General features: G+C 37.8%; 1 protein-coding gene across 1 annotated transcript; it reads right to left on the reverse strand.

Annotated features, from left to right (window-relative positions):
- Positions 1-3,804: 3,804 nt before the first annotated feature.
- Positions 3,805-8,191, reverse strand: edf1 (endothelial differentiation-related factor 1). Its single transcript, XM_082540980.1, has 5 exons — positions 7,936-8,191; positions 6,841-6,892; positions 6,538-6,698; positions 4,486-4,579; positions 3,805-4,387 (listed from the first exon to the last, which is right to left on the reverse strand). Exons 1-5 carry the CDS (start codon positions 8,011-8,013, stop codon positions 4,326-4,328), a joined length of 447 nt encoding a protein of 148 aa, XP_082397106.1. The 5' UTR covers positions 8,014-8,191; the 3' UTR covers positions 3,805-4,325.
- Positions 8,192-12,027: the final 3,836 nt, after the last annotated feature.

Below are 12,027 nucleotides of genomic sequence, written 5' to 3' on the forward strand. Positions count from 1 at the left end.
TTTATTAGTTCCACAACTGCTTGTTAACGCAAATATGGCAGCAGTTCTTTGCATTTAGGCACGTAGAAATCATTCAAACCAAACAGAATAAAGATGAAAGGTGATTTTTGAATTGAAGTGACTTTGGACATGGTTGTTGTGCCAGACGTGTTGGGCTGAGTATTTTAGAAACTGCTGATTTACTGGGAATTTCCTGCAGATCATCTCTAGGGTTTACAGAAAATGGTCAGAAAAAGAGAAAATATCCAGTGAGCAGCAGTTCTCTGTGTGGAAATCCGTTGTTGATGCCAGAGTTTAGAATGGAATAGAACATTTCAAGTTCACAGGACAGCAACGGTATCTCTGAACGCACAACATGTTGAACCTTGAAGCAGATGGGGCACAGCTTCAAGGTTCCACACCTGGTGGACCACACAGCGTGCCACGCTGCCAGCTGAGAACAGGAACCTGATGTGACAGATCACACAAGCTACAAGATCGGGGGGGGAATACCTGCTCTGATGAGTCTCTATCTGCTGCCACATTCAAATGGTAGGGTCAGAATCTGCTGTAAGCAACATGAAAGCACAGATCCATCCTGCCTTGTATCAGTGGTTCTGCACACTGGATTACTTTGTACCAACTGATCGTTGTTTAAACACAGTCTACCTGAGTATTGTTTCTGTTCATGACCACAGTGTGCCCATCTTCTAATGGCAGCTTACAACAGTATAACGCTCAAACATGGACCATGACTGTGAGCTCGCTGTGTTGAAGAAATGGTCTCCTCAGTCCAACAGAGCACCTTTGGGATGTGTTAGAAAGGGAGTTTTGCATCAAGCAAGCAGATCTGAAAGCGTCACACAGGAAATAGAGGGTGTTTTTGATGAACGGGAGAAAACACCAGCCTTTTGTTATGTTGTTGTGTGTTTTGTGGATCCTATTACTCCAAAGTATGCTATGTAAGACTGTGTGAAACACATGCAAATTAACTAACTAACTCCGTACTGAAAAAAAATCCACAGCAGTAAACGATGTTGCAGATACCTCCTCCTATTGGTCCTAGCCTTTCTGTAGCTTGGCTGAGAGACTGTGCATAAACATAATAGGGAATTAACTTCTGTTGATTCTATTTAGAATAATTTCTCTATGTCTTGTAAACTATTTTTTGTGCAGGGACTAAAGCGCCGTGAGCAAATTAAAACTAGATTTATTTATTTTTTTGAAAAAGTAAAATAAGTACAGGATGAAAGGAGCCAAAAACTCCTGTCAGACAAAAGAGAAAAACATTTGCCGCTGTGGAAGACAACAGGTTGGTCATGTGGTGGAATCTCAATTTCAGTTTGGAGCCTCAGGCCAAAACAGACCCCAGACCCCCCTCCTTCCCCAAACACCCCCCAAACTCAATACCTCCCACCTGCTCCCCCCACACAGTGTAGCCTTCTGCTTCACATCACTCCTTCAAAACCACTGGCTGCTGCCTTGTCATAGGTGGAACTATGTTGCTATGGTGTTTTGACCAATGGAATGGCATTTCCAGGAAAGCAGTCAGTCTCTGTCTTCTTCTCCCTTTCAGTAGCTCACCAGTCCACACACACACACACACACACACACACACACACACACACACACACACACACACACACACACACACTGAAGCAGCCTGTTGAGCAAGAATCTAAATAACCCCCTGGTAACAACAGCAAAGCCCCTTCTTTGTTTGTGCAGTGAACACCGGTCAAGAGGTTGCATTCTTTATTTAAGAGAAAAAAGGAATGCCAGCAAACTGTCTTTAGCAGAAGACATAAGAGAGTACAAAGCGGCTCAGCTCAGCTAAAATATGATTAAGGTAAAGATCTAGCTATAGTGAGGGGGAAACGATTTATATGAGTATTTAATTGACTTTAAAAAAACAAAACGCTAATTTACCAGTTATTGCTCATTTAACTCTAGAATGATTGTTTTGTTGGGGCCTTGACTAAAAGTTAAAACTAAAATCTGGTTATGCACTTTATTATCTCCTTCTGGTCTTTATACCTTAAGAAAGACAGAAAACCCTTTCATAATGTTATATATCAGAGTGCTTACTGTATGAAGCTGCCCATTAAAAAAATGCTCTTTTAACACTGAGGAGGATTGTTACATGCAGCTCAGTGGAAATGTGGGGCACATCTAGCATGGCCTTAGTTCCATTTCCCTATAGCCAAGAATCAGCCTCAGGTCAACAGGCCCACAGGGCTTTTTCACAGGACACATCTGACATACCACAAAGAAAGAAAAATAATAAAAGTTATATATATTATTAACATGTGTCATTTACTACAACTTTAATTGACCAGAATTGTTAATATTAACATTATGAGTGAAAATACTTGCTATGACAAAGGCCCATTCAGTATCTAATAAGTAGTAGTAATTCTAATCTCTGTACTATTCTAGGGTCTTTAACTTGAAATAGTCAGCACCTTTAGGTGACGGCTGTGGTGTTTTGGCGCTATATAAATAAAGCTGAATTAAATAGTGACAGTCACTGACATGGCATTGGTCTTTAATTAATCACAATGATATCAGCAACTCTTCATGTCACCCAGCTTTCCCATATATCCCAAACGAGTGATGCACACAGCTGCAGCTTCCTTCAGGTGTTTCCTGCGGAGCAGTTGAAGGACTTGCAGCCTGCTGCTGGAGCTAAATAGGAAGTCAGAGTAATTTTCGTCCTTCCCCACTTTAAGTTCTCACACTGACGAGCTCCTCAGTCCTTCACCCTTGAACGTGTTTTGTCCCACTTGCACTTCCTCTTCCATTATGTCCTTGCTGCTCTGCAACAATTCTATGAATCATTAATAAGAACATAAGGCAGCCTTTATGGCAATAAAGAATATTCCCTAAATCAGTAAGTCATTGTGAAAAGGGGGGCACTATGAAGAAATGCAAATTGCTGCTTCATCAAGGTCAATCTTTGGAAGTTAGAAGGTGCCGTCTCAATTTTAGGATGTGTTTAAATTTGGCTTTTTAAGACAAAAAAAACAAACAAACAAAAACAAATTTCTCTGAAAAGGTGCTTGAAACGTTTTACAGTTATGCACCTGGACTTTATCAGCAGTAGTAAACACTGAAACACAGAGGCATGTCTCCCCCCCCATTGATCCTGCATACACTTGTTTCTTGTGTAACTTGCTTTTACAGACTTCAAAATGCAAAAATCTATGAATTTTTTTGCAGTATTCTGACATCTAGTGGCTGAATTCTGTCATTACTTTTGTATTCAATGCTATAGTATTTTCTAACAAAATAATTTAGGCAGCCTTTTAACCTCCTGAGATCCGAGTAAAACTAAAGTATCTTTCAGTTTAACTTTGTCTACTACAGAGGAAATATAGTTTGGGCTTCATCTCTGGAGGATGTGTTTGAAGAATACAAAAACTAGCTCTAGAGCAAACACCAACTCTTGTGACAGAGGTATAGCATGACGAAGAAACAACACTCCAAGGATCCTGAATGGAAATCTTTGGCAGATGCCCATTACAAAGGCGCCAGACAATCAAAGAAATCAAAGATTTGGCTGGTGATTCCTTACATGTTTTTTGTGTCTTCGTGCCCACTGAACCTAAAGTTTAACTTGGAAATTATGTGTACAAAACTTTCCAAATAAGCGCCCTGGGACATTTCAAAGATAGCTGCCAAAATTTACCTGAAGTAGTTACTGAAGTGTTACTGGGATAAACGTAGTTTTTAAGTCTATATATTATCTGTATCTATATACATCTCACTGGTTTTGTTAAGACATTCTGTGCCACACTAGCTTTAAAGTCACACAAGGAATAATTCATGAACTGCCAAACTTTATTTATAGATCAAAACAACGCACAGCATTAAAACATTTCAACACTGTAATGACATCCACCCACTGTCTGAAGAGAGTGAAAAGATGCAATCAAGCACTTCTGGTTTATCATCATGCTCAGAATTAACATTAGTCTGAAGATGAAAAATAATTCACCTTTTTTTTAAAAAAGAAAAGAAAAATTTGACTTTTATTGTGTCAAAGCCCAAGCAGACGTAGGTGAAAGAACGTCACTGAACATTTTTTGTGATGCTTTAAAAAGCATTCAATCATTCATTTTTTGTGGTGTTTCAGAGTGTTTCAGATGACTTGTTAGTATGTAGCCTGCATTGCAGTGAAGCACCAGGTCCTATGACAGGACACGGTGGGATCAGCCCAGAAAGAGGATCGGATGGGAGGGGAAAGGAAAGTTTTTAAGGGTTCTAAGAGGTGGGAGGGGGATTCAGGATTCAGTTACAGATAACAGGAGGGGTTGGGGAGGGCTGATTTCGAGGCTTTGTGTTCATTTCTTTTTGGTTTTTGGCTCCAGGGGTTGGCCAATATCCTTCCCACGTAGCTTCAGTCCTGTTCATGGTCAAAGGTAAAAACATGTGGGTCATACAGCCGAGAAAATAACATAATTCAACATTTTGTTTTGGAAAAATTTAAAGTAACACACTTACCGATTGCTCTTTCTATTTTCCCCATGACCTGGTTGTTGGGAATGGCTCTCCCGCACTCATAGTCAGCAATGATTTGAGGCTTCTCATTAATTTTCTGAGGAAAAAGTGTGGAATAGATCATTTAGAACTTGTGGGTAGCACATTTCACATAACTGCAGGGTGATAATAAACACTCATTGTAAGGTTTGCACTGGAAAATTACTTTGCTAGCAAATACTTTAAAAAAAAAAAAAAAACACAGCTAAAGTACAGTCATGGCTAAAATTTTAATTTTTTCAACAACTTTCCTTTCCTTTTTTAAGTTTCTATGATTACAGTGAGGAAAAAAAAAACTCACCATAGATTCTCAACTTGGCTAAGCTATCATGTTTGCCTTGTAGAAAAGTGCATGATCATGCACACATCACCCCCAAGTTGCTCTGGGATTGCTTGAAGAAGTTGATAACACTCTTAACATGGTCAATCCTTTAAAAAGCAAATGGAACCAAGCAGAAGACTACAAACTTTACTCGACTTTGAGTCCTGATAAGATGGGAACGGAGAGCTATCAGTCAGGATTTGGCCTTGAAGCACACCTCTTTGCATAAATTATTTTATTTATTATTTGACAATAAAACTCTGAAACTTCTGAAAGGCCTAGAGCTGAGCGATAGAACGATATGCATTGCGAAAAAACTTTTTCTCTATAGAAAAATTTAACTAATGCGATAGGCCTCATCTCTCTTGCTCTCTTAAAAAAAACAAAAAAAACAAAAGAACAGCCAATCCAAATTAAGTAGCGCAGAGCCGAACCAATCACAGCCGCAGCGTCACGTCACGTGACTTGTTACACACAGCACAAGTGCCAAGCCGTACATGTGTATTTGTTTGAGAAGCAGCCAGCCGCCGTGCCACCCGGGTAACGGAGGAAGTGAGTGTGCTGACTAGAAAAATCAACCGAGAGCGTGACCGAAGGTTACCGAAGAGAAAACAGATGATGGTTCCAATGCCGGAGAGATTGTCGAACGGAAAGGCCAGAGAAGTTTCGGCTATTTCAAGTCTGACAAAAAACAGAGTAGCGCGCACTGTAAATTGTGCCGAAAGCAAGTCTGGAAATACAATAAACCTTTTTTATCACCTGAAGCAGTGCCACCCACTAGAGCATGCTCAATCTCTAACTGAAAGCGCTAATTCGTCATTTGTCCGACTAACGTTTTTTGTTTTTTTTAATAGATAAAGTTGCACCTTGGATGTGCACCTAGGATTTGAAGAATGTTCTGTTAGCATCTTTATTTTAAAACTGTTTGAAAAGCTAAGCTATACAACAAGGAGAGATTGAGAATTTCCTTTTAGTTCTCAGTTTATTTCATATTGACAAAAGTTAGTCAGTTTTGTCTGTTCTTCTGTAAAACAAACTAGATTTATTTTTAGAATTAATAATTTATTTCTAAGTGGAATTGACAATTTAGTCTGTTTCGTTTGTTCTATTTTGAAACTTAAACGCTTTAGCGGCTGCCTTTTGTGTAGTTTGCAATATTTGCCTTTATTTATCTGAAAAAGTCTCATGTTCCTTAAGTACATCTACCCTGTTGAACTTATTATGGGAAATAAATATTTAAATAAAAACAAGCTGCTGATTATTTCACATTTTACTCGTGAGCAACGGCACATTTAAATCTTACAAATATAGTTATTTGGCTTATATCGTGATATATCGTTATCGCCTGAAATGAAAAAAAAAAAACATATTGTGATATGAAAAGAATCTTATATCGCCCAGCTCTAGAAAGGCCTGTCATTGTTCTTCACTATACCCCAGAAACATGTCAAACCGCTGAAACTGCTGAAACCTTTGCCCATGACTGTGATCATGTTAAAAACATGGATCATATTGATCTCACAACAACGTTCAAACAATTCGTCACTGACTTGGTTTGGTTTATCTTACTAAGTACTACTTTTTCTTTCGATACGTGTAGACTGCTTTCTGAGATGCTTTATAAAACCAGACATGGCACATTTTCCAGCAGTCTATGCACTGTTTATACAAGCATAATATATTTGTTTACTCACAGTGGCTAGATCTTTCTGGGTCAGGCCTTTTTCCTGTCTGCCTTGTTGAATGACCTTGCCCACCTCCAGAGGAACCCTATCATGGTGCAGCTCCTCTGTCTCCCTGTCCAGTTTGGCTGTATTTTTTGTCACAAGGTGCTGTTTGTTCTGCCCTGCAGCCCCTGCATGACAAGCCGTGGATAAAATCAAAGCATCACTGGGCAATGCAAATAATGCCGGGCATGCAAAGACTGCAGTAATCATAACACAGGTGAGTAAGAGGACTTCATTCTTATAGTGTAAAACCAACTACTGGGAATTTACATTTCTTGGATGTTTGAACTTCCTCCCCACGTCTCTGAGCAGATGTGATTGCCTGGGAAAAAAACAAAACAAAAAAATAGGACAAGTACAGGTCATAACATTGCAGCAGATTGCCCAGCTCTTGATACACACTCTTTAGCCTTATGCCATTTAGTTAATAAGTAACCAATCTGTTTATCAAAGCATATTGACTGAATTTAAGACAGTTCACCTTAGCACACAAACTGAACCTGAATACAAACAATATTTCAGATTTCTCAAGATAGAATAAGCATTCACACACAGAAATGTGACATTTAAGTCCACTCTTTTAAGAAAGGTGTCCTAAGGATTTATAACACTACAACCAACCCATATGAGCCCAAAATGACATCTTGAACCCTCCCCTTTCAATACACGTTTAAAACAGCAACAACAAAATGTCAAAATGGTGTCACAATCAGTTCTTAAACTTCAAAAATTAATTGTTTAGCGAGTCATTTTAATGTTTTTTTGAAGTACCACTTTAAGTTACAGTTAAATTATACTTGTGGCATTTAAAGACGTTCGCTACGTGCCTGCTGATGAGCATTCCCACCATTCGTATAAATAAACACCAAAGTGAGTGTGCCTTTATCCTGACCATCCACTACTGATAATATAGAGGCTACCCCGGCATTAGTGTGATCATTATCCGTGTGAAGTTTGTTTTGTTGAAGGTACCATATGCTACTAGAAACTGTGGCATAAAGAAAAATACACTTCAAGTTAGTGCAGGAAGGTTAGCTAGCTAGCCCTCCTTCGAAGACAGCTAGCACTTGCTTAGTTAAAAACACTCAAACAGACGGTTTAAATGTCTCCAATACGACCGGTCATCTAGAGGCGGTTCATCTTGCTAGCTAACATTAACGGAAACGGGCGTTCATATCTGTTGTTATTGAAGTAAACCAGAAGGATGTGCGATGGTTCTTAGCGCTTCAACTAACGACCACGTGCACAAAGAGCTTTTACCAACACATTACACACGATTAATTCACTCAGTAAGGTAGATATCCGAAAATGTTGTTAGTCAGCAAAAGTACGGAAGCACAAACGAAATACGGCGTTCGCACTAACCTGCTTGGATTTGGCCTGGGCAGCAGTCGGCCCCTTCTTCCTCAAGACAGTTACGGTGTCCCAGTCGCTTTCTGCCATGTTTATCGGTTGTTCACACAATACCCGTAACGTTGAATATATATATAAAAATAAGTTTAGCTGACAATTTTCCTTCGGGGAAAGGTGTTTCTACTTTAACTAACCAGGCGCACCTTCCAGAATTATCGACCATGCGTTCTGCCAAAACTTTATTTACAACAATGTGGTTAACAATGACATAATGCTGGCCTGTCAGCAGCGACCTCTGCTGGTGATTTCACGGTTAAAGAGCACCTTGCATCAGACACGGACACAAACCCAAGTTTTTTGTTGTTGTTTTTTTGGGGGGGGGGGGGTTTCTTCAAAATATTAAACTTTATTAAGAAACAGTATACAGAACATGTATACAATCAGAACAAAATTAACATATGCCAGGGGGTGTAATACAAGGAATTACAAACATTCAAATAATTTGTAATTACTACAAATAGTAATAGTTTTCATAGCCTTTTTGTTAAGTGATCCACTAATCAATTTTATGTAACATAAAACATCATTATAGTAATGTTTAAAATTAGACACAAACCCAAGTTTTGTTTTGTTTTTTTGTTTTTTTTTTTCAAAATATTAAACTTTATTAAGAAACAGTATACAGAACATGTATACAATCAGAACAAAATTAACATATGCCAGGGGGTGTAATACAAAGAATTACATACATTCAAATAATTTGTAATTACTACAAATAGTAATAGTTTTCATAGCCTTTTTGTTAAGTGATCCACTAATCAATTTTATGTAACATAAAACATCATTATAGTAATGTTTAAAATTAGGTTTTTTGTTACTGTATTTGCATTTGTGAAAATAAAATTTAGCTAAGATAACTAATAAGTTTATTATAAAGTAAACATCTTCTTTTTTTTGCCTTCGAAAGAAACAAAATACAACATTTTCCCATTTCACAGTAAAGTCATTATAGAGATGTCCAGCAATGAATCTACTGAAGTCTTTCCAAAATGTTCTAGCGTATGAACAGATCCAGAAGAGGTGTTGCACAGTCTCAGGATGGCTTCCACAAAATCCACAGTTCACATTTATGTCCCTTTTGAACTTCGTCATGTAATGATTAGCAGGATAAAATTTATGCAATATTTTAAATGAGACTTCCTTCACTTTATTCGTTACCAGATACTTGTTAGGAATTGACCATACTCTTTTCCAGTTAATGTCACTGACAAAGGAATTCCAATAAGAGACCACATGTGGGATAGTTAGAGATTCTGTCTGGAACAAAGCACGAATATTCTTATTACTTTTACTGTGGTTTGTTAGACAGATTCTTCCTATGTGTGAATCTAAAGGGTTGGGGAGAGAAACAGATGATATGCAAGGTTGAATACCTTTAAAAAGCATTATAATACCCGTAGGTATTGCATCAAATAATATGGCATATTCTTTGGGTGTGGCTGGAAATTTATAGGTGTTTAAAAATTCTGAGTAGGACATGAGCTGCCCATTAGGATTAAACAGCTGATTCACTAAAACAATCCGTTTGTCAACCCACCTAGAAAAAAATAATAATTTATTTTTATACACTATGTTCCTATTATTCCAAATTGAATATGTATGGGGTGTAAAGTTGTGTTTATATATAAGGGACCAAGCTAATAGAACTTGTTTGTGAAACATCGAGAGCTTTTCTGGAAGCTTATCTATATTATAATCACAACCTAAGATAAAACTTAGACCACCAAACTTAGAGAAAATGTAGTGAGGAATAAAATTCCAAATGGATACCGGATTTTTAAGAAAATGTTTAGCCCAATTAATCTTAAATGTATTGTTTAGAGTAGTAAAATCCAAAACATTGAGACCACCGTGTTCATAGTCATTCATCAATACACTTTTTCAGATTGTAATGTGTCCGGTTTTTCCAAAGGAAGTTGAAGAGCATTCGGTCAATATCCTTACAAGTTTTGCCGTCCACATGCAGAGAAATTGCTGCATAAGTCAGTCGAGACAGACCTTCTGCTTTTGAGAGCAATACCCTTCCTCTTATACTTAAATCTCTCTGCAACCATTGATTTAATTTGGTTTGAGATTTTTTAATAATTGGGGGAAAATTTAGTAAAATTCTGTCTTTTGTATCTTTGCAGATAATCAGACCTAAATATGTTGCTTCATTTTTAACTGTTATATTACAAATACTCTGAACATTACACTCTTTGACAGGTAATAACTGACATTTATTTAAGTTTAGGACCAATCCAGACCCTTTTGAGAAATCCTCTATTACACGTAAAGCAATTGGCACTTGGCTGGCATTTTTAAGAAAAATTGTGGTATCATCTGCCAATTGACTGATGACAATCTCTCTGTCTGCTATGTTTATACCCTTCACAGGGCTATTCGAAATATGAGAGGCAAGAATTTGGGTGCAAAGTAAAAAAAGATAAGGGCTAATCGGGCAACCTTGGCGTACACCTCGATTAAGACTAAAACGAGAAGTGGTGCCATTTTTCATTCTAATAGAACTATTAGCATTGGAATACAGAGTTTTGATAGCTCTGCAGAAGATATCACCAAAACCAAATTTCTGAAGTGTAAGAAATATCAATTCATGCTCAATTGAGTCAAAGGCTTTATAGAAGTCCAGGAGAAGGATAAATGAGTCATCAGATATTAATGCTGAGTAGTCCAGAATATCCAAGACGAGTCTAATATTATTGGAGATGTGTCTGTTTGTCATAAAACCAGACTGTGTCTCGGACACAAACCCAAGTGCCCCTATCCGGTTGTTCAGTGATGACGCAACGAATCCTACTTCCGGGTCTAAAGTAGTCTGCGTTTAATATGGCTTTTGTGTTGTTAACATGTTTAATGTTATGTATTTTCTTCTATTTAATCTCAAAAAGCTCCTAAAACAGTCAGTGATCACTGCTGACCTCCCTCGGCTTTTATTACCGCTAATCATTTATTTAAGCTCAGTTTTTAAAACCTTAGGATGTAACTACAGCCCAGCCCATGCAGCAGTATATGAATGACTAACCTCGTATTGTGGGTGGATTATCTCAGTTGTTCTCCTGGCTGAAGTTTGGTCCTTTTACAGCATCCTGCCATGCGATTACATTTGTTCCTGACCACCGAGAACACTCACGTTAACTTTTATCGAGTGGGAAAAAAAGTTAGCTTGTTTATATTATGCTAACATAGCTGTGTCGCAAGCACGTAGCACATCATTATATACCAGCTAGCCAAACTTCAGTAACCCTACAAACGTCACTGCTATTTAGTTTTCTGTCTTCATTTATGCTGGAAGTGATAACAGAGCTGTACGTTTTAATTTGTTTCCAAAACCCCGCAGTCAGGACATGCTATATTGTATTTGGATAGAAGCTAGCGAGCTAACTTCCTGCTAACTTCTAACTCCGTTAAATGTCATAAATTCAGTTTTCATGGATGCCTGGATGTTAAACTCAATTGTTACACCCGGTAGAGCAGAACGCTGATCATTTTATTAAAGATGAAAGACTTTAGACAGTTTTTCAACTCTCAGTAATGCCATAGTGATCGTTTGATATATGGACCTGCAGCGGAGTTTAGACCCAGACACGGCTAGTGACGTCAGACTGAACAATCGGATATTGTTGTTACGAGATTTGTGTGAAGTCACCACACAAGCCAGTATACCATTATTTCCGGCCCCAAAGCCCGAAAAATAACAAAATAATAATAATAAAACCTAATCAAACATGTGAATCATTGAGAACAAGATTTCCATTAAGAATTAAAGTCAGTAGAAGACAGAATACATGAATGAATAATAAGTAGACAAGTTGTGGTTGTGGAATGATATAGGATGTTTGGGATGGAAGTAGCTGACCCTTAAAGAGGGCAGCCGAAACAAGAGTGAAGTCATCGCACTATTTACAGTTTTTGAAACATAACTTAACAAAGTAACAAATTTCCTACTTTGCAATATATCAAAAATGTTTAGATAGTTTAACTGACTATGTAAAAATGTTCAAGTTGCTAAAAGACAGAGCTGAGAAGAGACAATCTTACAAAATA

The sequence above is a fragment of the Aulonocara stuartgranti genome, assembly GCF_965226115.1.
Source record: "Aulonocara stuartgranti genome assembly, chromosome: 7".
Classification (NCBI taxonomy): domain Eukaryota; kingdom Metazoa; phylum Chordata; class Actinopteri; order Cichliformes; family Cichlidae; genus Aulonocara; species Aulonocara stuartgranti.

Bases quoted from the DNA above. Each gene is read 5' to 3' on its own strand.
- edf1 (XM_082540980.1), bottom strand. From the start codon at position 8,013: ATGGCAGAAAGCGACTGGGACACCGTAACTGTCTTGAGGAAGAAGGGG. The intron at 4,580-6,537 runs GTGAGTAAACAA...CTTTTTCCTCAG, and splicing joins CCCAGAAAGATCTAGCCACT to AAAATTAATGAGAAGCCTCA. The intron at 4,388-4,485 runs GTAAGTGTGTTA...GACCATGAACAG, and splicing joins GAAAATAGAAAGAGCAATCG to GACTGAAGCTACGTGGGAAG.